At 40.0% G+C, this 27165-nt stretch overlaps 1 protein-coding gene across 1 annotated transcript; it reads right to left on the minus strand.

Moving 5' to 3' along the window:
- Nucleotides 1-703: 703 nt before the first annotated feature.
- On the minus strand, nucleotides 704-6158 carry hnrnpa3 (heterogeneous nuclear ribonucleoprotein A3). Its single transcript, XM_085373718.1, has 11 exons — nucleotides 6125-6158; nucleotides 4606-4728; nucleotides 4346-4492; nucleotides 4037-4247; nucleotides 3854-3943; nucleotides 3675-3746; nucleotides 2983-3030; nucleotides 2607-2744; nucleotides 2373-2489; nucleotides 2226-2293; nucleotides 704-2123 (listed from the first exon to the last, which is right to left on the minus strand). Exons 1-10 carry the CDS (start codon nucleotides 6128-6130, stop codon nucleotides 2241-2243), a joined length of 1005 nt encoding a protein of 334 aa, XP_085229844.1. The 5' UTR covers nucleotides 6131-6158; the 3' UTR covers nucleotides 704-2123; nucleotides 2226-2240.
- Nucleotides 6159-27165: the final 21007 nt, after the last annotated feature.

Genomic DNA, 27165 nt, shown 5'->3' on the forward strand with positions numbered 1-27165 from the left:
GATAGTTTTTTTTAAACAATTCTTTTAAAAAATTGGTTACATTTCTTTTTAAAAATGTTAGCTTTCTAGAGAGCCTCAGCCTCCAGTTTAAAGTGCTTATTTAATAAGTCACAGTTTATACTGTGTGAATTGATACTGTAATATTATAACTGTTGATTTTTCTGACTTTGCACCTTTTGGGATTAGGATTGTTTGATACATGATAAAACTAAAAATGGGAGCTCCTTGTGTAGTGGTTTACACATTTACTCAGTTTGATCCTGGAAGGAGATACAAATCCCTTGGAGGGTTGTGCCAAGAAGGGCATTGGGTGTAGGATTTGGTCAAATGAAATATGCAGACCTACCCTTTGAAGTAGGGGAGCAACTGAAAGTAGTTACTTATAAAACTTTCTTAACTTCCTTTCTTGGAATGGATGATAATCTTTCTGTTTCAAGTGTTCAATCACCACCACCTTTATTTGAGCTTTAAAATATACTGATGATAAGCATAAAGAGTATTTGGCTTCAAAGCGTACCGAGCAGTGGGGTGAAGGGCACATGCTGATTCTGCTCAAAGTAGACAAATACTGAAGGTCAACCTGCTTTGTTTATCTTAAAACACCCTGTGTTTTGCACCTTGTGTAATCAGCATTAGATTGAAATAGGAGCAGGCTTGGACAATATTTAAAAAAAAAAAAAAAAAAAAAGTCTTACCCATCCAGAACCTTCCATGTTATCAGGTCTTTACAGATTTTCAGCAAGAAGAGAATTCCTCTTTCCACATCTGTAAATCAAGCAAAATGGTTACTCTTACCTGTTCCATCTTCTCAAGTCAGCTTTGTGAAATACTCATTCCCTTTTCTTCTTAATGTCTGAGTTCTAGTATTTGCGGGTAAAACTGCGGTATCTCTGACTCAACAGGACCTCCAGTGTGTCCTAGTCTTTCTTCACTAGCACGGGCTGCTGGAGAGTTTAGCTAGTCTTGAAAAAAAGATAGATGCTCACTATCAGGCACGACACTGCAAGCTTCCTCCATGGGCGTTGTGCTCGATGCTGCCTTCTCCCTTCTCTCTCAAACTGCTGACTGGTCCACTGTGCTGGGGCTGAAGACGTCCTGTCTGACAGTCATCTGCAAATCTTCCACACTAGTGACGCTGAAGCCCAAAATGCTGGTGCTTGTAGCTGTTATCCTACTTGCGTAAGTGGTGTCTGGGCCCTTCACTAGGACTACCCAAAACTCCCTTTATATTGACCCTGGTACAAGTACATGAATGCAACACGCATACACTATTTTCACGTCACAGAGCTCCTAAATAATACTCCACCAGATGGGAAAGTTGTGGACCAGCTGATTTGCTACACTTCAGTCACAATAAGCAAGCAACAGATATATTAATAACTCATTTCATCTTTTTCTGAACCAAAGATGCACTGAACCTCATGTTACTTTACTACACAATTTTATTCGGTCTTTTTCAACTAATCAAAATATTTGAACAATCTATAATTCGGTTTGCTGGGAACAAGAAGAGTGAGGGATTCCCTTAATTCTACTCCAGACTGCTTGTAATTGTTGACACTGGTACTACGAGGGATTTACACACTGAGCTTTACATACAAAATCAAAAAATACACTTGACACTTGCAATTGTGAAATCATAATAACTTTAGAATGAATGTATAAAGCTATCTTATCTAAGGACCTAAAATTATTATTCTATGTGACAAAAACCAGGTTAAAAGACAAAGGTTAATTGGCCAGCAGAAAACTTACCCATATAAAAAAGAAAAATAAAGATATTTAGAACTGACTTCAGATTAAAAAAAACAAAAAAAACATAGCAACCCCAAAACACTTTACTCTTTATCCCTGATACCACAGGCACAATACACACACACACTTCAGACGCACAGAAGGAAAAATTGCTCAGTAGGGAAACATCTATCACAATTAGGGTAGAGTATCATCTGCACTCATGTCTTGTATACAGTCCTTCTTCCATAAACTTCTCCGATTTAGCTGCAGTAATTTCTGACTTGTGTGTTCCTCTAATGCTTTCAGATGACTGCCTCAAAGTAACCTGCAGCTTTCCTGACAATTCCTTTGCTCACCTCCTCGCCTCTGCTGCTAAGAACTGAAGCCTGTTGAATGGATACAGGATAGAACAAATAGTTATTCTGCACTTTTTATGGGCTCACTCTGTACTGTGCTACGAGGGCGGTGTGAAGCTGAATGCAACTTACCACAACATTAAATAATTAATATCGCCGAGAGCCGTAGCCGCCGCTGCCACCACCGGAGCCGTATCCACCTGCAGTCGCAAAATTACGATGCTGTTACTCAGACTTGAAGTCTGAAGGTACTACGAGAAACTGCAGGGTGAAACTTACCGCCATAGGGTCCACCTGAGTTCCTGCCTCCAAAGCTGTTTCCCTTCATGGGCCCATAGTTTGACTGCTGACCACCATAGTTTCCAAAGTCATTGTAATTTCCACCACCTCCATATCCTGAAGATGCAGGTCAATTTTAAGGAAAGCTTTGGTTTCAACTATCTCGCACACACCTTCGCTATTCACATCCCGCGGGCAATTCAATCAAAATTCTGTAGGAAATAAAACTTTTACCTCCACCATTACCTCCATAGCCTCCGTCACAGTTGCCACCAAATCCTCCACCCTGGTTGCCATACCCAGGACCTCCACCTCCGTAGCCCCCTCGGCCACCTCCATAACCTGGTCCGCCATCATAATTTCCTCCTGGACCTATTATTTAATTAAGAAACAAAATAAAAATAAAAAATAAATGATTTTTTTTCTATAACACAGACAAACTGTTATAACATGGCACTACTGCAAAGAGTATTCTACAGACACACCAGTTGTGTAAGCATGACTTTTAAACCCATTAAAATAACCACCTTAGTGACTTTTGACCCCTAAATCAGTGCACCTGCTATAGTTTAAACTCATTAAAAGGCAAAACCTTTGAAAAACGGCTCACCATTGTCAAAATCATCCCCATATCCACCCCGTCCTCCACCATAGCCACCTAAAAAACAAGATAAAGAGATTACCAAGAAGAATCACATATTATAATGATCCCAATCAACATCACAGACCCCTCACACCCTGGACACCGACCCTGACCTGCTGCCAAATGTATAGAAGCCTGCAGACCAGGACCACCCGACACAGAAACTGTTTTTTCCCCTTGCCATCTCCCTCCCAAACAGTTGAACTGTCACAATGCTAGACACAATGCATATACTTGGCCAATAAACGCGATTCTGATTCTAAACATAGTTTTAGACTCCTATTATCTAAAACCGAATGCCTTAATTAAAAGAAATTATATTACTTCTGCTCACATAGCAAACCTTAATTTGAAACTGTCTTTTTACATGCAGTACGGTAATCTACTGAAGACTACTGATGGTAGGTTTATATTAGCATAGGCACCAGAATTTGAGAGCAAATGGTCTTTTATATTGATCAATTCATAAATACACAGTACACTTTGATATAGACATCCACACAAAGACACTCGTACTGACACATAGAACACACGTATATGCAATATTTGCAAGTACTGTGAAGTTTTGATGTTATTTCTGTGCTTCCATCCCAAATTTAAACTTCAAATTAATGTGCTTAAGGCCAGAAGTGCTTTGACTTGACATGCAAACTACCCACCTCTGCCAAAGTTGCCGCCGCCTCCAAAATTACCACCTCTGCCCATGAAATTTCCCGATCCCCCGCTCCTGCCTATTTAAAGAAAGGTATAATTTTAAAGATTTTTATGACATGAACTGCATACTGTACATGCCAAATCACTAAGTCTAATTTTAATCTTTCTTTGATTGCATGCTTACCCCTGTTATTGGACATAGCACTCATTTCCTGTTTTGACAGAGCTTTCCTGACTTCACAATTGTGGAAGTTGATTGTGTGGAATTTCTGGGCTTCAAGGAAAATAGGAAAAACATTACATGTTTATTCACTGCTTTCTGTTTACTAACAGTTTGGCTAACTCTGAAATCTGAATGAGCCCATACCAACAATTTTGTCTACAGTATCATGGTCATCAAAAGTGACAAAGCAGAATCCTCTCTTCTTCCCTGTGGAGCGTTCCTCCATGATGTCAATGCATTCGATCTTTCCATATTTCTCAAAATACTCGCGAATGTGGTACTCCTCAGTATCTTCCTTGATGCCACCAACAAAGATCTTCTTCACTGTCAGATGGGCGCCTGGTTTATTGGAGTCCTAAAGTGGAGTGCATTAGTAAGTACACACCAAACAATAACATATCTATAGTAACTGTGCTCTGGTCTGGGATTTATTAATTTCTTCCTTTATTTTACCTCTCGGGACACAGCCCTCTTGGGCTCTACAACTCGGCCATCTACTTTATGAGGTCTTGCTTTCATGGCATCATCGACTTCCCTTACAGACGAGTATGTTACAAAGCCAAACCCTCTTGATCGTTTGCTGTTAGGATCTCTCATTACCTAGGGACAAAACAGGTTTAACAGGTACAGTTCAAGTGGTGTGCTATTACATTTACACGTTGTCACCTGTATTTGAAATCATTTTAAAACTAGCCCATGAGAAAAATACAAACCACACAATCTGTAAGGGTACCCCATTGTTCAAAATGGGCCCGTAAACTCTCCTCCGTAGTTTCAAAGCTCAGACCTCCAATGAACAGCTTTCTGAGCTGCTCAGGCTCTTTAGCGCCACGGTCCTATAAAAAAAAAAAAGCAAACACACCACCTGGTTAAAGATGCATCACAAAACTAACTGTGAAATGACCCTACACGTAAGAAGTTGTTACTACGCTGTACTAATAACCCTAAAGTAAGACATTACACACAAGAATTGTGTTTCAGACACTTTCTCTTTCTTTCTTTTTTAAATCAGCAAAATGTCCGTCTTTGTTTAAACAACGTTGTGTCTTGGAAAAAACATACAAATTTATTAAAAAAGACATCAAATATAACAATTCAGTAAAACAGAGATACATAAAAAACTATATTGATGTATGTAACGGATTAAGGAAATTTCCTATGGTTATTTTTATTATCTTAACTCATTCACTGCCAGCCATTGGCAGTGAATGAGTTAAACCCATTGACTCATTCACTGCAATTGACGGCTATAGACGTCAATGGCAGTGAATGAGTTAAGCATAAATGGCCAGATGAAATGTATGGGATTCTGCAATCAATATTTTTATATGGCAGCTTTTCACAACAGGTGGTTTCTTCGTACTCTGAGCCTGAAATTTCAACTTCAGCATTAATTAAAGTGTTTTACTGAAGGTTTCTTCAGACATCAATTATTGTTCTTGTTAATAAAATGTAATTCGTGTTTTAAACCAACACCTACAGACTAACAAATCGGTTGTGGTGGAAAATATACACAAATATATACAAATTTACCTCCACAGTGAGACTAAAAATATCATTTATAGAAAAGATAAAAACAAAAACAAAGAGAAAACAATATTTGAATATTTATCAGTTATGAAATTAGGCTGTTCAGCTGTAGTGTCAGCCCTTAATACCAGACTGTGACATTAACTCTTAGGCGACACACTCAGTTAAAAAAACAACAACCCCACAACACTTAAAAAACAAAAACACACGGAATTATATTACGTGACATGCTGCATATACCATCTAACGTGTCCGTGTCCATAGTACAGTCTGGGTTAGCCTGAGCTGCATTAGCTTTAGCAGCTAGCATTAGCTCGCTTCAAGACAGACGCAGGTACTCTAGCAACACTAACAATATACACATAAACAAGCAAAACACACTTGCTCTAATAACTACCTTTGGTTTATAAACTCCAGCGAGATTGTTTATTTATTTATTTGGGAAAGCGCCAACCCCAACACAATATACTGCTCTCCAGCTCCATAGCCGGAGAGCTGAATGTTTAGTCTTGTTGGACCACCATTAGCTTAGCTACAGTCTTAGCTAAAACGACCAGCTTTACAGTAACAGAGCAGCCACATGTTATGATGCAACACAATACGCCCTCTGAGCACTGTCGCGTAAGTGTTACAGAATAGCCACTGTCTCCATGCATGTCTCACACAACCGTAATTAATTTGCAACATTTGCCAGAACCTCACCTCCATTTTGCAGATGTCCACGGACGCAGATCTGAGCGGATCACGTGACCCAATCGGCGTGGCTGCTGATGCTAGTCGTAAGACAATCGTGAACTACAGTGGTCAAAATTTAAAACACAGCACTCTATAGCCTCCATGACTCATGAGCACAGACTGCCATATAAAGCTTCTTGTATAATATTAATTCTGATTAAAGTTATCTTAGTACACTCTGTCTTTTACTGCTCGCCTCGTTTCCTGCAACAAATCAATGTTACTTTGCGCCATCTGCTGGTTGACTTGGAGTACCAACCATCAACCCTTCCATCCATCAAGCCCTCCATAGTCAATGCTTCATGTTTGTGCTGCTGATGTTAGTCTGCAGCACAAGCAGCATTTATAACCGACATATCTCTGACCAGTGTCTACTGGACTCCCAGGTACATTTCTTTTCACACAAACCTGCCTTTGATTCATTTCAGTGAAATAACTGCTGATGCAATCTAGGCTGTAAATCGTTGCTTCAATGTCAGTAAAAAAAAAGAAATAACTCCAATGCAAGCCAAACCCTAAAAACAGGCATCTTCCAAATTTTGTGTTGCATTTGCAGCAAAATAAATAAATACATAAAAACATAAAAGGATTAGAATTCAGATTATTATCACATACAGTAAAACAAGCAAAGTAATTTCAGTAAGAGGACCAAAGTGTGATTGGGCTACTTCTTATATAGCGCTTTTTACTCTAGCTTAGCACTCAGCCCCTCCTCCCCCCACCCCGACCAGTAAACACAACAAACTTAAAACCCTACAAAGTTGTTTTTATCAGATATTTTAGTATTTTAATGGCAGAATGTTTACAACTTTCTATTTTCTTTTTTTTTTTAAAGTACACCTTTAAAGAAGTTTTAGAAATGTCTGCATGAAAATAGTTAATAACAATTATGTTCAGTTGAAAGTGTGGAAATGAGACATAAAGCCATCTTTTCAGTTCAAGTTTCCTCTGTGTTACGAGAACACTTGATTGGACAGGTATGATCTATGAGCCAGATGCTACTAAGCCTTGGTGAAGCTGACCAGCATCTCCAAATATATGACGGTTTTATGGTTTAGACAATGTCTGTCATTAACTTTACTGTAGTATGTGAGGAAAATACAGCCCCAATAAAAAAGGGTAATGTTTTACTGACACTATTAATGATGAGTTTTTATGAGCGGTCCATAGTTCAAATTCAAGAGCCAGTCCATGTTTGGCTTCTTCTGTCCTGCTGCAGCCTATGTATGCTTTCAGACACTTGATCAGTTTTTTTGTGCATTACAACACAGATTTTTTTCTATGGTGGAAAATCAGTCTATAGTAAATTATGGGGAAAAAAATCAGACGTTACTGAGAGTGGTCCTGCTTTTTTGGAACTACATAAATAAAGGTTGTCTATGCTGGAACCTCTATTGCAAAGGTCTTGCTGTGTGTGAACATATAACAATCATCTTCTGCTTTGGTAACTGGGCCCCGTTGGACTATTTCAGCGTGGTAATGGTGCTGCTCACAATAAAGGTCAATACATTTTCTGGTTGCAGCAGATGCCTGTTTAGCAAGATGAGTGTGAATCCTGCCCCGTCCACCACCGTTGAAGTAGAGCAGATGGTCTTTAACACTGTCCAAATGCCATGCTTTTATTTTTTAAATAAATTTTTCCTGTTTGTATTGGAACAAACAAGAAGCACGATGCAACACACATGAGAAGAAATCATTCTGCACTACAGGAAAAACAACAACAGCATACCGGAATCTGTCTTTACTTATCTGTACTTGTTGCATTCATAGACTGATAGTCCTTAAATCAAATTTCTATTTTATTAAATCTATCACTGTATAGTATATTTCCACAGTATGGTTAGGGATTGGTATAAATAGCAGAGAATTTGTTAAACTCATGTTAGTCCCTTAAATATACCTACTGTGAAAAGTAATACATACTGAGTTTATATGCAAGAGTACATTTTTGCCATATTTGTACTTTAACCTACTACCATATTACACTTCTACTGTAATCAGTGCTTAATAATACAGAATATGATGAGCTTATTCAGTAGATAAAATTCGCTTGACCTATGCAACAATAAAATGGCAACATTCTCTTATCACTGAGACATAAATGTTTCAGTCTCAGTGATAAGAGATCCATTTTACAACAGCCTTTTTGCAAGCTAGTGTTAGTAACTGATATCAGTGAAAGGTTCAACTCTATTTAGGTATACAGTGTTTACCCCTTTCAAATAAAAAACGGCTTTTGAGTAATCCATGTCAAGTGTGCCATTGCTTCTTAATTGCAAGCTACTGATCTGGCTCCTGCTCACAAGAGCATTTAAAGTCTCAGCAGGAGCAAGGATTTACAGAATGAGAAGAATCATGACGTGTTTACGTGTCATTTTTAAGAGTTACTGACTGGGGAAGAAATGCATGGTTGTAAATGAGAAGTTCAGTAGTTCTTGTGTTATTTAGAACATCTTAATAGCATGCACGCAGTTGATATGTGGCTTTCACCACTTAAAGTATTTAGAATGTAACTTGGTACTTAGAGAAACTGTTGCTTTTTGTGTTACTTGTTCAGCTTAATTATGTCTTTGCTGGAGATGCTGTACAAGCAACTATTGCTGCAAGGCTGATAAATTATGCCATAATTTTATAACTACATGTGAGACCTGCAAGGGCAGCGGGGCATGATCTGAGTGTAGTGGGTTAGTGAGACTAAACAGAACAGTATCGGCCGCTCACAGATGTGGTGTGATGGATGCTCTGTGTACACTTCCTCGCCCTCGCTTCAGGACAGTGTGTTTGTTTGGTTGTTGATCACACCCCTCAGTCTTTGTACCTAACTGCCCCGCGACACAAAGATATATCACAAGTCCCACACACTGCTATCCGTCATGGGCACTTCCAGTCTCTGTGCTTACTGTGGCTGCTTTTTGTTTTCATGCCATTTCAAGAAACAAGCCAGCGAAAACCTGCAGCTTTTGTTTTATCACTGTAGTTTGGGGTCTTTAATGCAGCAATAGGCCAGGCTGTCAGTCCACTGCTAGAAAAAAGAGATTTAAATGCAATTATCAGCTAATTTACATCAAATAAAGTAAAAAATGAATAAAAGTATTAGTTCATGACACCAATAAAAAAGTCTTGGTTTTCCCTGATTTACCATACAACAGTACAGCACTGGCCTTGACTGTAATTTAGCCTCTGACAAATGAGTGATATAATGATCTGCTGAAATAGAGGGGGATGACATCCTCGTCTGGGCTAAAAGACAGCACTTACTGTAGAACCACAATGAAATAATTAATACAGGTTTTATACCCATTTTTACACCTCCAAATTATGGTTTGCCATATATCTAAGGAGCGGCCGAGCAGAACAACGTCAGCAGAAATTTAATGTACAATAAATCTTGAGTGAGGGAGGGGCCAGCGGTTGCAAATCATATGTGAGGTGAGGGATGACATGACTGTAACCTTTTGCCCTTTGTTCTCATCTGGTGGCACAGAATATGGGAGCACACATCGTACACAAAACCTCTCTTGCGGCGTGTAATATTACACTGTACAGCTGACCTTTGTCTCACTTTAATTTGATCTTATCAACAGGATATACGCACGGATTGTGCTTTTATTTCAATCATATGGCAAGGGATCTAACAGTAGGTGGCACCATATCATAATGCTTCACACAATGCATCACACACGCGCACATGCACACAAACACCCAAACACCCAAAGCCTGAGAAAAATGAGTTACTTTTTACTAGGCTATAATGACACCACATTTGCTCAACTGAATTTTCTCAGCGCAAATAGTCCCACCAACTAGAATATAACCTCTCAAATGATGGCCATGTTGAGTCTGGTTAGTTTTTTTTCAGTGTCCTCTAGATGGCGCCATGGTCCATGAAAAGAAGAGCCTTTTATTTTTCAAATCATATCACCTTGTAAATGTCAAACAATATTCCTCGATACTAAATTACTATTTTCCCCTTGTGTCACATGTCTGGGTGCTTGATCATCCGCAATAATCTTAACGCCTTAATTATTGCTGTGTGTTTCTATTTGTTTGCATAATTAATGTAATTATGGAGAACACATTTTTATTATTCACCTATTAGCTGTTGCACAGCGAAAGCATACTTTAGGGAGACTGTGGCAAAATGATTCATTTAGAGCACCGCTCACTATCTTTTAGCAGATTTACAGGGGATAATATATTGCAATTGGATTTGCTTCATTTTTTCTTAGCCACGGAAGTCATATGGGTTTGCCTCGCCTTATCATTTATCACTGAAATTTTGTTATGAACTCTAATATTCTCCACAAATGCTACCTCCCACTGCTGTTGGTGCCTGAGGCGTTACGGTTGACCTTGTCCTGAGAAATCGTAGACTTGGCTCCATGACTCCATTAGGGAAGCCCGCCTGCCATAACCTGGGTTTGGGCAGACGGACATACGCAAGTGGAAACTGTGAGGAAATGGACATTCAGAGCAGGGAAACCAGGGAGTCAATTTAGTCACCGTCTACTACCTTTTCGCATGCAAGTACAAAGCAAATCTCACACGTTGGTGTTGACTAGAATCTCTCTCTAAGGAATTCAGGGACAGAACAATTCCTAGCATCTGTTTCCTGTTCACTTGCATGGAGGAAACTGGGTGTAAATCAAACCAAATATAAATAGAATCAGCATTCAATTTACAGGAGGTAAAGTTGGTGACTAGTGGCCTTGGATTTTAGTTCTTTCTGTCACTGATATGTATCTGCCCCTGCTGTCGAAGATGAAAGAAGACACTTTGCTCACTTCGATCCAACACAAGGCATAAATCTGCCTTCTGAACAAATAATATGGAGATAGACCCACAGCCAATATTCTATGAGCATTAAGATATGATTTAATATTCAGAGAGTATTTATTGATCCGTTTTTAACTCTTCAGTTCTTCTCTGCAGTTCATAAAAACAAAATCTGTTAATAGATCATTTATTACAGTAATTGACATGGGAATTAGAGAATACTGTTTATGGAAAAACATGAGTAGCCAGTGGAGTATTTTGCTAGATATGAATTCTGCAACACTTGTCAAGAGTGAAAATGATAAATGGTTAAAATTGATAGGTTTGTTATTTAGAGTCGTACACATTAATTCTTTGGCTTCTATACTCTGTGAGATATGTACATGCAAAAACAGGAATGAAAACATACACAGTGATGTCTTGGTATAAAAAATAGCATGAGTCATGAAGTCATGTGATTTCTCTACTGTTTTGTGTTACACACATCATCTTGATTTTTTGGGGTTTAGGGTTTTTACAACTATCACTAAAAAGCATTTTCTGCAAGTATCAAGGCTGAATCTCACCCTAGTTAAGTTTTGCTTGAACCATTTAAGGGTTAAAATGCATTTTCATGTTGCTATGAGCATGAGCAGTACACTAACTTTGCTATTTCATATTTACTGACTTCTCTAGTTTGATACCTTGGGACCATTACAGTCTGCATTGATACTGTCAGACAGGCCTAACAAAGGCTTTTTAAATTGTGGGTTTTCTCCAAATGCTCTGTGGGAGCAATAAATTGTGCAAGACTGTTGCCTTTGCCAATCCTGTTTAAATGAAGAATGGACTGATAGGATTCAAGGTATTTCTGTGGAGGTCAGGACAGAAAATATAGATTGATCCAAGAATGTGAGAGTTTTTGAGTTGTTCAACCCTATTCCTTTTAGTGAAAAAACAAGTCACAAAGTGATTATACTAGGAAACAGTCCATTGCATTGGCCTATTGATGTCCAGAGAAGAGGCGCAGATAGTGCGGTGCAATAAAAACCTTTATTTACAGCTCCTTAGCAGAGAGCAACAGAGGAGTGCTGTGTTTCCCTCTGGCACTAATTGACTGCCTGCAGCAGGAGAAACATAGACTCTCACCCCTCGCTGGCGCACTTCTCTCAGATGTAATAATAACCACTATGCTTTCTCTTAATGCACTTCCAAATTCATTGTCCTTTATAGCTACTGAAAAAGAGTATTCATTTTGATAACTCAGGGACTGTATAATAAAATGAAGATGTGGGCAGTGTGTCGTTCGGCGCTACCCTGCGTGACTTCTCACAGTTTAAATGGTATAAGCTTGCTGTGATCTGTGCAGCTCCAAGGCAGTTGTGTGCGGTCCATTTAGTGCATGCCCCTTTTCCCTGGGTGAGAAATAAAGGAGGGGACAGGTGCAGGAGGCGAGGGAAAAGCATATCTCTCTTCCCCTAATTCTTGTGTACGGGCAACAAACGACCACAAAAGTGCTGCTTTCACAGTTTTCTGTGGCCCGACGTTGAGCTCCCTGCAGAACGAGACAAAGGAATGGCGGGATGATGAAGTCCCGAGCAGTGCAGGGCAGGTGTTTCCTCAGTCTCCTGGGAGCTGGGGAGTACACCTGCCCACTACTAACCCACTGTGATGGATCGATGAAGCAGTAACTGACTCAGCAACTTTAAGAGCTCTACCTGGGATTAGAGCTCAGAGGACCTGATTGAAACACACTGTCATCCCACAAACAATAACACACATCCATCTTGGAGGGCCAGCTCCTCTTCTCTCCCCTGTGCTTTGCTATCACTGAGAATGATTGTACTGTTGATGATGGGAGTTGCAGCGTGCTGGATGAGAGGGGGCAGCTAAATTTCAACAGACATGATGTCTAACGGCACCACTTGGATACAGTAAACAGTATTTGCAACGCTATGAAGTTGCTGAATTATGACCTTTACACATAGTGATTGAATATTGGTTTAGAGTACAGTGTGGCACACATGGATCCGCCCCCACAATATAGAAACCCAAATCAGCGCACACTTTCACATATACACTTATATACATATAAACTTCACAAGCGGTACACAGATATGCAAACATAATGTATGTGCACTGCCGGCCAGATACACACATTTATGTAATGTTTTGAATTAGATGATACTCCACTTAAAGAAGAATAACCATAAGGTCTCCATGGTCCCAGGAGTCGATGACTAATGTAGTATAATAGCGAGTGCTGGCACGGGTCATTTTGCAAGTCGACCCAAGCAAATCCTCCACGGTCTTTTATGCAGTTAGAGAAATGATTACTATCAATGTGTTTCAACACATTTTTAGGCTTTAAAGAAATCCATTTTGATCATATAATATCCACAATAACATGAGGTGGACCATAATATACAAACTCAACTAAGAGTGCATTTTATTAAAATATGTTACAAAAAAATATTGAAATGATAAACAATACGATTTTCATATCCTTGTTTGTTTGGGGAAAATGTGATACATTTTGTACTTATTTGATCAAATATCATGGGAATAATTATATTAGCAAAAATTGTCTTTATATTTGACCTATTTTAAGTACATTTTTAAAATGCAAGTGTTATTAAATGCAAAATTAAATTGGACAATCCTTGAAGTAAATCATGCTTGAAGTTAAAATTTAAAGTGATTAAAAAAAACATTGCATGCAATGCTTAGACACAACTTTGGAGGGAGCCTTAAGCATGAAGTTGATACTCATCTGATCTAAAGACCCTTCATAAACTTTGCAATGTTCCTTTGTAATGTCGACATCATATTCAAAATACTTAATTTTGTACACTTACATGAAAATTTCCTGTTTTTCTTCATGCTTTTATTACAGTAAAATATTCAGAGCAAAGCCTGCTGATTCAGCAACTTTCTAGTTGCTTACCCTGCAAGGATTAAAATGCAGCAGCACTATTAAAATAATACTTTCCCTGGTGAACAACAGAGTAAATGCTTAGCGTAAGAGTGGATGTTTCATCTGCCGGTGCCATCAGAATATCTGGCTGCACTTTGCTGTAGCCAGCTACGCGTCCTTATCTTGTCCTGTTCTGCTTATCTGGCCTGTGTACAGAGTTGGGTCTGTAATGAGCGTCACGCCTCTACCTCACCCCATGTGGATGGACCGGCCACTGTCCCACACATCTGTCCACACATGCAATGGGTGGGTGGGTGCGTGTAAGGCTTAATCATGCACACAAACACCTGCGTATCTCTCTCCACATGTATGTACAAAGCTGCGGCAGGGTGGTGTGGTCAAATGCCCAGGTGGCAATGACAGATTTAGAGGATGTTGTGGATGGAAGTGGACAGAGGCTGCCCTGTGGAGGATGTGTGTGACATCTAACATGCAGCGGTGGCGTGGAGTGATGACATCCTCTGTTTAATGACCAGAGTTAACACAGCTCATGTTAAAGTGAGCTGCCTGCCACAGAGAGCTGTAAATCTGCCTGCTATCACGGCTGCCCCACTAATACAGGAAGTATTATCTAATAAGTGCAACAAGGAGGACAAATTTCACTGGAGCTCATACCCCCCACGAGCAGTTTTCAAGTTTCTCGCTGTAGAGCGGCTAACCCAGTTAGAAACTTTCATCACTGGGAAGCAAGTTTGTGTACCGGGACAGGCACTGGCCAGACGTGTTTCTTCCTTTGAGTTGTCTTATGGTTAGGACAATAAAATCAGACATGGTGCCAGACAAATCCCAGATGTCTGGTTGTCCTGCCGGCAGCTGCCTTTGCTCTACCACATTCCTGGGGCATGCTGGAACTCTAAAGGACCTCTGTGTCAGTGCCCCCACTCTGGCCTGCCCTTCAGCCCTGATTTGTGGAGTGCTGGTGTCAAAGGGGACTACTTTGTAGATGGTGTGCTCTGCTTACCTGTTTCCCCACAGCAGAAGCAATAAATGCCACTCTATGACACTCTCTGGACTGTCTCACCCTGACCACTGTGATTCTGTATTGTAGAGACACAAATGCAGAGAATCAAAAGTGAAATAACTCGTCAGTACTTTTCTAACTAAAAAAGCTTATTTGTGCCCGGATTGTAAAAAGGTGGAGATAGCCACTTTCTTTGTGGATGTGGTGTCTGGCATTTATCTACAGCTGTAATGCAATTGTGTTTCAGAGTTTTCCTCCACTGAGCAGGGGGTAATTGCTGACTAGTCTTTTAACCTTATTAAATCATCCAGAGGCAGTGTTGGAGCGAAGATGGAGTTGATGATACTGCACCTCTCGTGCTTTTAGGAAAAGGAAAGATGCTGACTGCACTTCATCCAGGGGATTATACACTGAATTCAAGCAAAGCATACAGCTAATTAGAGGGAAAGGGAGGCACTGTGACAATCACCATGGGATGAACCTCGGGCTGTGATTTTTTTTTTACACCACTTTTCAATTTTTTTGTGCAAGTTAACTTGCTGGAGTCATTATTGTTACTGTTTCGGTTGTTATTTTTACTACACTGCATTGCATTTGTTGTCATTAAAATTTATACGATCCCTCATGCATAACAATTGTCAGCTTTTATTGCTATATATCCATCGACAGCTATTATTATATCGCTGCATATGTGTGTTCATAAAAACACACATACACAGGTTTGATTGCTCGTGGCCATTTCTCAAAGCCTGACATTCACAATATGACTGCTGAAACTCCAAAGAGGTTTCGGTCTGAGCTTAATTAGATCCTGTGGAGCTAAATCAAATCAGTCTAAACGAGAGCAGAGAGACAAACCCTCCCTATCCAAGCGTGTGTCTGTTGTATACTCTGTGTGATTGCTATCTCAACAGGACTTTGTTTGGAGGATGAGGCAGGGTTCCTTCAAAGCAAAACCACCTCTCTGTCTTTTCTTGTTCACTTCTTCGCCCTCTTCTCCCACCTCTCATGCATCTTTTTCAGTAGTCAAGGAAAGAGCAAGTGCGAAGGAGGGAGAGTTTTCGCCTCTCACTCCTCCCCCTGCTCACACTGCTTAACCTTGACAAGTCAATATGATACAGACGCAATTTGCTTATCTCCTCCTGACATTACCACTGTTCTCCCTGCTGCAGGGGCATAGGGTCTGCTCCATTAGCATAGCTTACAAACACATCACTCTCTCTCCCTGAGGCACCCAGTGCTCATTTACCTATAGCCATACTGTATATGATATCTGAAAAGGCTTAGAAATATCTTCTTGTACCCTGTGTGTTTTCTAATTATGGCTCTAATTGAAATACATTATATTTTTGACAGTTAAACAAACTCTGTGACCAACTAAGGTGACAGTCTTTTTGGCACATCAGTTTCTGTCTCACTTACGATCGCCTTGCCACTGGTCTCCAGAGTGCAAATGTGATGTGCAGATATATACGTATGTGTCAGGCTGGTGAACTGAGGCTCTCAGCATCTGGCGGCTGCTCCCTGGCTAGAGAAACAGTCAGCTTCCTGGTCTCCAGCTGCAGGGTGGCTCTAACCCAGGTCCATTAGTCACCAGACCCTGGACACCTCTCGCTTATCCCACCACATAAGGTGGCGTAATTGATACCCATCAGCCGCAGCTATAATCTCCTTGGTGGGAGGCAGGATGCACACCTCATGTTTGGTTAAGAAGGTGCTGAGCGGGGTCCAGGACTCTGGGTCTGTCTCTTTGCCATCACTCCACTTGAAGGTGAGATGATTTAGGGGCCTGGGAGAAAGTTAATTTCTCTTGATCATTGTGTGCAACCTGGAGCCTTAATGGCGGGCGTAATTAATTCTGCTGATGTTAATCACCAGGGCTGGTCCCCACAATTATCAGCCCTGTGCAGATGGGGCGCGGCGCAGACATGAAAAATTAGGAAAATGAATCTGTAATGGGGTGGCAGATCTAATCTGCGTGAGAGAAAACAAAGTTAGGAAGAGCAAAGAGCCCCAGCATTCCAGGTGAAAGCCACCAATACCGACAAACCTGTGTGGCAGAGCTGAAAAATGTTGCGTGTCCGAAGTGTTTTGTAATTACTGGGGCATTGAATTGTTCTATTGTTAATTCATCACTGCTGCAGAGGTTAAGTTCAACATCTCTTTCCTGGGCTGTGGGTTGGAAAGGAGGGGAAACAGTGGCGGTCACATGCTTCTGGAGTCACTGTAAGGTTAATCAGGTTCCACACTCAGTTGTGTGGGCTTTGCAATCAGCCTCCTTACTCAACACTGTATGTAAGCTAAAGAACAGGCATACATGGAGGGACATGCTCACAAATACTGCCCTCAGTGAAAGTGCATACACACACACACACACACACAGACACACACACACACACACACTGCTTGTATAAATTAGAATATATGAAGTTTCATAACTTACAAATTCTCCAAAACTAACATATTCTTTGATTAACTCATGACAAATTGATAGGAGTGAAATTTATTTTGAACACACACACACACACACACACACACACACACACACACACACACACACACACACACACACACACACACACACACTTGATTGTTTCAATCATGGGCTCTACTGATGGAAGAATTACTAAAGCATTAGTGGTCAAAGGACAGATACTCCCAGAGGACGTTTCCTCTGCCAACGTCAAACAAAATTAAGCAAAATACAACTGATTAATTGAAATTGCAGCGAAGCCATTTTTCAAGCCCTTACTTGGCTCTGGCAGTTGGGCATGCCGTCATTCCTTTTTGGTCAGCTTAATTAGTCTTCTACCTATTTTGTCTTTAATAAGGCATGCCATAGGTTCTCAGAAAATCTAGGATGCTAGAATGAATCATTATTCATCATCACTGTTGTTAGAATCGCGAAAACCGAGTAATAGACTGAACTGCTGGCTATAATTTAGTTAAAGTGTATTATTAATGAGTTGAATAAGCAGATCTGTTACATTGTTGGTCCTCACACAATCACTGCTCTCGTGAAATATCAAACCAATTTAAATATCACACGTAATGGTAAGCTGGAAGAAGTCTATTGGACTACATTAGATTAGAATATTATTCTGATATTACACAAAATATTAAACACTTTTGTATTACACTTCATTCAACATCTTTTAAATGGTAAAACTGGTATGGTAAATATGTTTGCAGTACTGTGGCAAAGTCTTGAATCACCCCTCATTTCTTTATTATTTGCTATGTAAATTGGACACAGGTGCAGTCATTTATTGAAACGTGCAAACATACATGGGAATAGAGAATAAAAGTCAACAACAGAGCTCTAATAATTCTAAAAGACTTAAAAGTCAATATTTACTTTGACCCCTTTTATTGTTCAATACAGTGTGAAGCCTCTTAGAAAAGCTTCTAGTAATTTCTTGATGTAGTTTTCAGGAATAGCTCACCAGGCTTCCTGAGGGACATTCAAAGGCCTTCTTTGGATGTTGGCTGTATTTTGTTCAATTCTCTGTTAAGATGATTGCACACTGCTCTTGGGGGGGGGGCCAATCCATGACTGAAAGAGATCTTCGGTGTGCTTTTTCATCCAGGTATGCTTTTGATACATTTGCACTCTGTTTGTGATTATTGTCATACTGAAAAATGAAGCTGTTTCTAGTCAGATGCTTTCCAGATGATAGTTAGCTGTAGACATTTGGATTCGTCACTCCATTAGACCTGTTGCCACTGTCTTTCAGTACAGTTCTTGTGCAATTTGCCATACCGAGGAATTTTCTCACTCTTTCCCTTCCTTAAGAGTGGCTTCTCAAACTGAAGGGGCAGATGCATCTCAGGTCCAGATTTTCATTGGACTTTTTCCTAATTCTCAAGGGTGTGACTTTCAAAAGACTGTTCCTCTGTAACTTTTTAGGCCTGTCACTTTTTTTGCCCTCCACTTGTAATAAATATTTGTGAATAATCTTGTTGCTGCAGAAATACTATTTTTGCCTGTCAGAGCCTGTGTTATCAGTGTTGGCATTTTTCGTTCAAGTAAAAAATGGAAATAAATGATGTATGTTTGCAACAGGCTGCTAGTAACAAAGTGCCTAAAGATACCATTTAAACTTGTTTTTTTGCTAAGTTGTCTGTTATATGTAGACACAACACAGATTAGTACCTTGTGTTAGGTGACTTTTTATGCTTTAATGATTCATAGGTCAGTGGTAAGTGGCTTTACAAACAAAAAAACGTTCCTTTGAAAATGGTAAGGTAAGATGACTGTACAGAAAATGAGTGAAAAAGCAGCCAATGTCCAAAGCTGTGAAAGACCTGAAACTACTGCTCAAGACTACTACTTTAAAAATTACAAGAAATTCTGCCTCCTTGGAAACAAAACTTAAAAAATGGGAGGTGGCTCAAGACTTTTGAAAATTATTGCAGTTATAATTACAGCTGTGATCAATACAAACACATTGACGATACTGTATTACCCTTAAAGTTTTTTTTCCCCCCAATGTGCATCAAAAGTCAAAGACTCATTTTCTTGTAATTACTCACAGGGGGGGGGGGTGAACCTACACAAACAATAATAGATGGACCAGCTGGCTGTTCATTGTTCTGTGGTCAGACATTTCACAGCGGTGGTGACCAGGTGTTTTCACAGGGCACAGCCACACAGCATCACAGCAAGGGGAAGGACATGAAGAGCATTTAAAGGAGCCATGCAAAGGTCTCAGATCAAAGAGACGACACATAATGTATTGTGCCGCACTACCCAGACTGAAAACAATAACATGTTTTTGCGCAATCACTGGATAGCTTTTGCAAACTGGAAAACTTCCTGTCCTTGAAGCGCGGAGATAATTCCCTCACACGCATAGTTTTTCTGAAAGTGCATGCAGAATTCCTCTGTGAGGGCGCAGTGATGGAGATGAGTATAGTCATAATTCCAGAGGATTATATGCTAATGTAGTATTACCTGTTTGTGTGGGAAAATTGCATCGTGCTTATTAACGTGATGCCAGAGCTCAGAGAAGCTACTTGGCAGATGTCCTCATCGGCGCTCGGGTGCCCTCCAAGGATTTACATTTTTATTACAACATGAGAGGAAAACCAAAATAATAAAACACCACAAATGCACACACCAAACACACGACTTGAAGGATTTAATTGAATGTATTCAAATGTGATTCATTGAACAATTACACTCTCATTCAGCAAGCACATAGTGCAATTGTTTTGCCTATACTGGGCTCTCCTCCCCTATTCTCACCCTCCTGCTAACACTCCCACTCCCTTTAAATTAGAAATCGGACTGGCCTTTGCAAGAGACACTGAGGGGGAATCAATACGTGCATTAATTACAGCAATTCATTACCCAAATAAACATGGGACTCAACCTTTGCTGGATACAAATTCGGGGGACGTTAAGTGTTTGGCTGGAGACAAAGGCCTGGAATCCCTATTGCATTAATCTGAGGGATCAAAGTCCGCTGAGTGCCAGGGCTTCTCCTGGGAGTGTCCAGCCTGGGATCAATCCCTGTGCACAAGCAGTGAGTTATGGCTACTGAATACAAAGGTGGTCATGTGACATGGCACGGACACTGCTCTGCTGCTGCCGTGGTGTGTTCTCTCTGTCTTTCTCTCTCGCTCTCTCTCTGGCACTTAATGGAAAGTCCTGCTGGCCCACAATGCAATAGGCAAGCAGGGCAGGCTCCTGTTCCCCAGATCACGAGCCTTCCTGCTTATTCTAAGGTTGGGTCTCTTGCATATAGGCCCTCAGAGACTCCTGAAGGCTCGTGGCAGAGGACGAAGGTAAAGGACATCCCTCTCCCTCACTGTCATCTCTACAGAGTGTGCCTATTTGTGAATTATATCTCCAATGGTGGCCATAATAAAACATGATAATGATGGATCACACCAATAAATTACTGTTGAGTGGATTGTTAGGTCAGATGTGGAAGTGTGTGTGTGAGCTGCTGCAAATGTTTGATAGCCCTGAGCACCCAGGAAACTATGAATACCCCTCCAGCAAGGTAAACGCACACAGGCAAAAAAAAAAAGCAAACAATAGCAAGTACAAGCTGTGTGTCTTTAAATATTGAGGAACATGCAGTGTTTTTAAACAGCTGTTGCACAAGTCCTTAATCCTAAATTTACTATATGTAGCATGCAATATGTTTTTTTTTAAAACAAATTGCATACTGCAGTACTGCAGTTTTCACCTTTTATGCAAAGGGCACTCTTCAAAATTTCATCCCTGTTTGCGCACCTCTGCTAATTTTTAACCATAATCTTTTATAACTTCCAAAAAGTTTAGAACTTTTGAAAACAGAAAAGTTCCTGAAACCTTAGCCATGCTAATAAAGCATCCGAGTCTCAAAACATTCAGCAAAAAAAAAAATATTGCATACCAATACTCCTGGAATACCTAGTAGATGATAACGAACTGCGAAAGACGCTTTTCTGGGTCAAGTCAAGCTACAACAAATAACAATCCTCCAAAAAACAAAATACACCTAGAAACACAGGAATGGATCCTGTATGACGAGTGGAAAATATAATAATAATGCCAAGCAATTAAATAAGAGATAATGCAGCTCCTACAGGATTTTGAAGGATGAGTATTCCTCTGTAGCAGACTTCATGGGCTTGACCCTGCAACTGCACTGTGCACATCTGGGACTAAAATGTTACAGATGTAGTCTGTGTCTCTTTTTGCCATCATAAATATTGGCCCAGTTTATAAAAGCTTGGTGAGCTTTAATAATGAGCTCATGCCAGATGAACTCACAGGGCAGAGTTTCGGGCTCATCTGACCTGCTTGTTTAATGTGGACTGACATTTTGTTGGCTTGAAAGTTTTCAGGAACCCTAAGAAGATATCTGACCTGACCTACTTTTCATCTACTCCACGTCTGCCCTCTCAACACACAACTTTAAGAACTCTGAGGTCATCTCTGTACTCTGTGTAGAGATTTTTCTTTGAGAAAGGCTGCTCCCGCTATAATTCATACAAATGCAAGGTTGTGAATAATTAGTAGCCTTTATTTATAGTGAATATGTGAACACCGGTAAAGCTTTAAACCATTCACTTACAGCTTTCAACGCTTAAAGCTAAAAGGTGATTAGTTTTTCATAAAAGTCCATTTGAGTTGGCCAACATCCAAAAGTGTTACTAATTAAAAATCAATCTGCGGGCCATTAGCGCGAAGGTGTGTCCCAAGGTTGTGTGTATCAGAGGATCATTTGTAATGAGGATAGCTTTGGATCTGGAGAAGGGAGAGAAGGAGGGATGGGAGCGAGGCGAGGCACAGATCTGAGATAATCTGGGGACCTGCTGTTGCCCAACTTAACAATTGATACTATGTGTAAAGATGCTGAACTTGTAGTCTTCACTAATTGATCCACTTACCCTCATCGGGAGAAAGCAGAGAAATAAATGTGGGTGTTCATTGCATGCGAGAGACTCCATAGATAACTATTAAAGCTGGATTTGTTGCCCTGATTCTGATGGCTATGGAAGGGATTGCAGAGCAGGAAGGCATTTGTCTGCTTTAGCAGGAGTGCTGTTGGATGTTTATGTGATAAATATTAGCTAACTCAGACCAGCACCTTGGGAGCAGCAACCTGGAGCCTAGGACTCTGGAACTTATTAAAGTTGCAGGGGTGTATTTCATAGCAGCTTTCTAAATTCTGCCCAATTACAGAGGTGTAGCTGCTACGGATGCCTAACATCTTGGCCCTTACTCTAAAACATAAAACACCATCGCCTTTGTCAAAGCTGACATGATAACAGTGGAGTTTACAGTGATTATCTTAAAAGAAATATCCTAACAGAACCAATAATGCAAGGTTGTTGAGTTCTGCTTTTTTTTTTTTAATGTAATTTTATGTCAAATAAAAAGTGTCCTCTTTTGTATGTTGGTGGCCAATTTCTATAACTCCTACTATTCTTTATGGTAGAGCAGCAGCTAATGTGGCATAAAACTCTGCCCTCTAGATCATCTAGAGCAGTAAAAAGAAGCATTGACTGTATTACAGGAATAATTGTTGGAAGAACACTGAAGGTGTTGGTTAAACTGCTCTCACATTCATTCACTTGGTGCCTTGGTTTTTTTTTTAAGAGATGGCAATTACCAAGTATTGTTTATGGTTCAGTTCATATAAGTGACTAATAAACATTGTTACACCGTAAAGGTTTAAACATGTTTGATTAAATGAGAGGTTTACAAAGCTTCAGGGTTATAACAGATAATGTATTTTTAGGCTATTTAACTTATGGTATATGGAGAAATACTGTACTAATGCAGGCAGCTTTAACTAATCTGACTAATACTAATACTAACCTCTGTTTTACAGCATTGCTTCACTTCATTGGGGCTTGATGGCATTCATTTATGCACAGCTCTCTTAAGATCTCACCACAACGTTTCAGTCAGGTTGAAGTCTGAACTATGATTGGTCCATTGCAGCACATTGATTCTTTTCTTTTTTTGTTGTAGATTTGCTTCTGTGCTTGAGATAATTGTCAAAAAGCTGACCTGCAAACACAATTTCTATTATAGAGGTAGTCATACTTTCTAATGATCAGTTACTCCAGTGCATTTGATTAGCACCAGTGGGCCGCTACTTAGTTTTAACATTTTTAATTTCATTTTAATTATTTACATTTTTGCATTTTTCCTATGCTGTAAGTGCAAGGCTTTATGAAATTCTATAAAAAAATAAAAAAAATCAGATTGTGGTAATTGTTTAGCTTGTTGTTAGAGGTACACTGATTTGTGGTATGTTAGGCTTTTAAAGTACTTTTACAGTCATTTTCCATCGTTATTTAACATATTTTTGAACACTTGTCAGGATAAAAACATATGACAAACTCAATATTTTTCAGTCTAAGCTGGTCTTATATTTTAATATTACATTAGCTTTGTCAGTGAGACACATCGCAGTTAGAATGAAGCAATCTTTAACAGCTGTATATTAACTTGATCCAATATATAAATGTTTACACTTACACTTATATCTGAGATATATCGAATTGCAATCTGTGCAACCATTTCCTAACTTCTATTATTTGGGGAATTTGACAAAAAAGAAGATTTGTTTAACTAACGTTTGATGGGACATTTGCATCTACTTGCCAGGCATAGATAGAAAGACAGTGAGCAGGGAGAGGGGGAGATAAATTGTGAGTGTGTCAGAGGGAAACTGAGAGAAAGGTGTTGCATCGTTTTGATAATACATGAGCCCTGAGAGCGATCTGTGGCTGCTGTGACAGAGGAAACTCAAGGAGAGCTCAATAACAGAGCTGTCAATGTATTCCCTATTTGAGTGTATTTTTAGTGCAGGCATCATGGGTCTCATGCATATTTCAATAGATCTTTTGTATATTAGGTGCGAGAGCACACACAAACTAGAGTGAGGACTAGCACAACATGACTTCAAGAAATATGGGCTTGATTCTAAGATTTGACAGAACAGCTCAGAGCGGCTCAGGATAGGTTGGGTTTGACTTTCAGTAGATGGGGTAGGAAGACCTTCATTGATTGCATTTTGAGACAACAAAGAGATGACATTGAATCAACTATAAGGAATGAGACAAAAAAGATGTACAACATATTAAATTGGCAGGGCCAGCTAATGTATAATAATACTATGCAAAGGGAAGAAAATTAATAGCTGCTTTGGCATTCCGACACACATGTTGTCAAACAAATATGCACAAACTAAAGTGTTCTTATTGCATTATAAAGGCTTGTTTTTTCAGGCTGTTTTCTAGATTAGAGTCTCAGTTCTCTGCATGTCAATGTGAGAATTCCAATCAAGCACCATTCATCTCATATAAAATTTCAGATATCATCCCAGCATTGTAGTTTTTGTCTTGCAATGTGTTCAATTTCTTCTGTCTGTCTTTTCTGGTGATGGCGCCATAATTTTGTTGCCATCAGGGAGGGAATGTAAGCGCGCTCTCTTCCCCTGGATGGTTGACTACCCATAACACTCCTGTGACTGCAGACCAGGCTCACGCTCCAACAACTGCAGCCAGCAGCTTCTCAGATTCCTGACAAAAGCTTTGGGAAGATCAGACAGGAATTTTTTCCATTACATCGAGGTCTTGGAATTTACTCTTGATGATAGCTGGATTCTATTAAAGAGCCCATCTTTGTTGCTTTTGAGAGTTTACTTTAATATGCATATATCACATTATAGCAAATATATTCTATAATCAGTTCCTGTGATTAGACAAGTTGTTGACATGTCCTAGGTCTGTGTAATGTAAAAGAGACAGCTCTCTCTTTTACACCACAGTAGTCTCCAGTGGAGGATAGAGGAAATTTGGCCACAATGTGCCCTGTAGGGTTAAGCATCCTCAGATGTCACAGGGTGTTACTTCACACCGTGGCATGCACTGCAGAGCACTGCCAGGAGAGGGAGTTTTTCTTTCCAAGAAAGCAATTGGGTCTATAGACATAGTGGTGCACTACCATTCAGTTATTCCATGTCTACCCAGTGGTGTGGATGGACTGAGCTACTTTTTGACAGAAATTCTCTGTAGGAAAATCAGGCCTTAGCAGTCAGGTTTCCACAGCTGCTCCTAGGTGCTTCATGCAAAACACATTTTGTCAAACCACAGTGTGGTGTGTGCGATGTAGCCTGTCTCGATTTCTCTACTTACAAACATCTGCCGCTCATGTTAAGAAAGTTTACAGTTTGTCTGGTAGATACAAGTTCAAGTTTGACGCATCATTTGTTAAAAGAAAACTAGGTCCATGCAGTGCTTTGTTTTAAGGCCAGTTCCTTTTATGCTGATAGTTAACTCCATATTTATTGTAAAGACAAACTGAACAGATAACCCACATGAGCACGAGAAGAACAGACTCCACAAATATGGTAAAACAGATTGTTTTTAATTCATCTCTAACCACAGTGTCATCACGTGTCCATTTTCAGCACTAAAACAGATTTAGATATGCAATGTCTTTTTTTCTCTCCCTCTGACGATTTCTTCCACTGTTTCAGAAAATATGAAATAGCTGTGATACAAACAAATCAAAAGCACATTTTAGGAATGGTTTTACAGAGCTAATCATTCACAAGATTATTCTTTCAAAATGCTCTTGACTGCACAAAATAAAAGCCATGTGACCATAGTAAGATACTTTAAAATTGATTAGGTGAAGATGCATTTCTGAATCACGTGTATATCAGCAGGAGCCTCACAATAAACACTAGCTGCTGATTATTAGATGAGTGGAAAGAGTAAATAGAGATATGATAAAAAGGAGGATGAATTTGATCTAATAGTGATTAAATTAAATAAGGATTAAGATGAAGAGGACAACAAAGGAGAGAGCGTGTTTACGGCTGCAGCCTTATTTAGAGGTGTAATTAGACAGAATACCAAAGTCAAAATAGTCCTGCTCCACTGGAAAGATCTACCATGCCTATGGATTGGCCTAGAACTTTCAAGGTGCTCTAATGAGAGGGAGAGGAGCGGTCACATTGATGGCAGAGGGGGCATCAGATTTCCATTATTGACTGCTGCAGATATTGCACTGTAGCGGTGTGTAAATTGGTTCCTGAGGGGTTTTCAGCTCTCTGAGCTGGGGCGAAGTGTGCAGGTTCACCCCCACCCCCATCCTCTGTAAATCGTAGCGGCGGATCGCTTCCAGTCCCTCACTGGCGCCGGGCCCCCCCTTCTGATCAATACCTAATTCCAGCCTGTGCAATCAGCTGCTGTTGCCCTGGCAACACCGATGTCACAGAAGTTGAGTGCTCTCTCTTACAACAAATCATTTCCTTTAAGCAGATGTAATTGAGTATTTGTACAGTAGGCTGTCAACTGAGACTATTTACATCAAGCCTGAACCTGCAGGACATTAGTTATGCCTGTTCTCTGAGGGAAGAGCTCACCAGAGCTGGTGACCTTACAGAGTAGCCGGGAAAAGGTAACTATAGCAACACAGGTTACTGTGGAGCATAGGAACTCTAGAGAGGATCAGGGTCACAGTGGTGCAGAAGATGGGATGGGCCTGCTTTCTCTTTAGGAGCGGTGAACTCGAACACCCGTAAGGAAAATTAGTCACTCGCCCTTGTTCGCAGCCAGAAGACACGGGTACAGAAACATCACTGATGTACAGTCACTATTAACTGTAATATCACAAATGAGAGTACTTCTTTTAAATCGCTTATTTCTTCTGAGACAAAGACACTTTAATTAACAAATTAGCATATGAGGGAACAGTTTAATAACCTCATATTCTCAGAGAGATGCACTATGGCACAGCGCAGGTAGTGTCCACTTGGCCAATAAAATAAATCAGATTTTCAAAAG

Source organism: Diplotaxodon limnothrissa, linkage group LG16 (genome assembly GCF_057381915.1).
Source record: "Diplotaxodon limnothrissa isolate DT_005_m linkage group LG16, D_limnothrissa_male_GT1.1, whole genome shotgun sequence".
Classification (NCBI taxonomy): Eukaryota; Metazoa; Chordata; class Actinopteri; order Cichliformes; family Cichlidae; genus Diplotaxodon; species Diplotaxodon limnothrissa.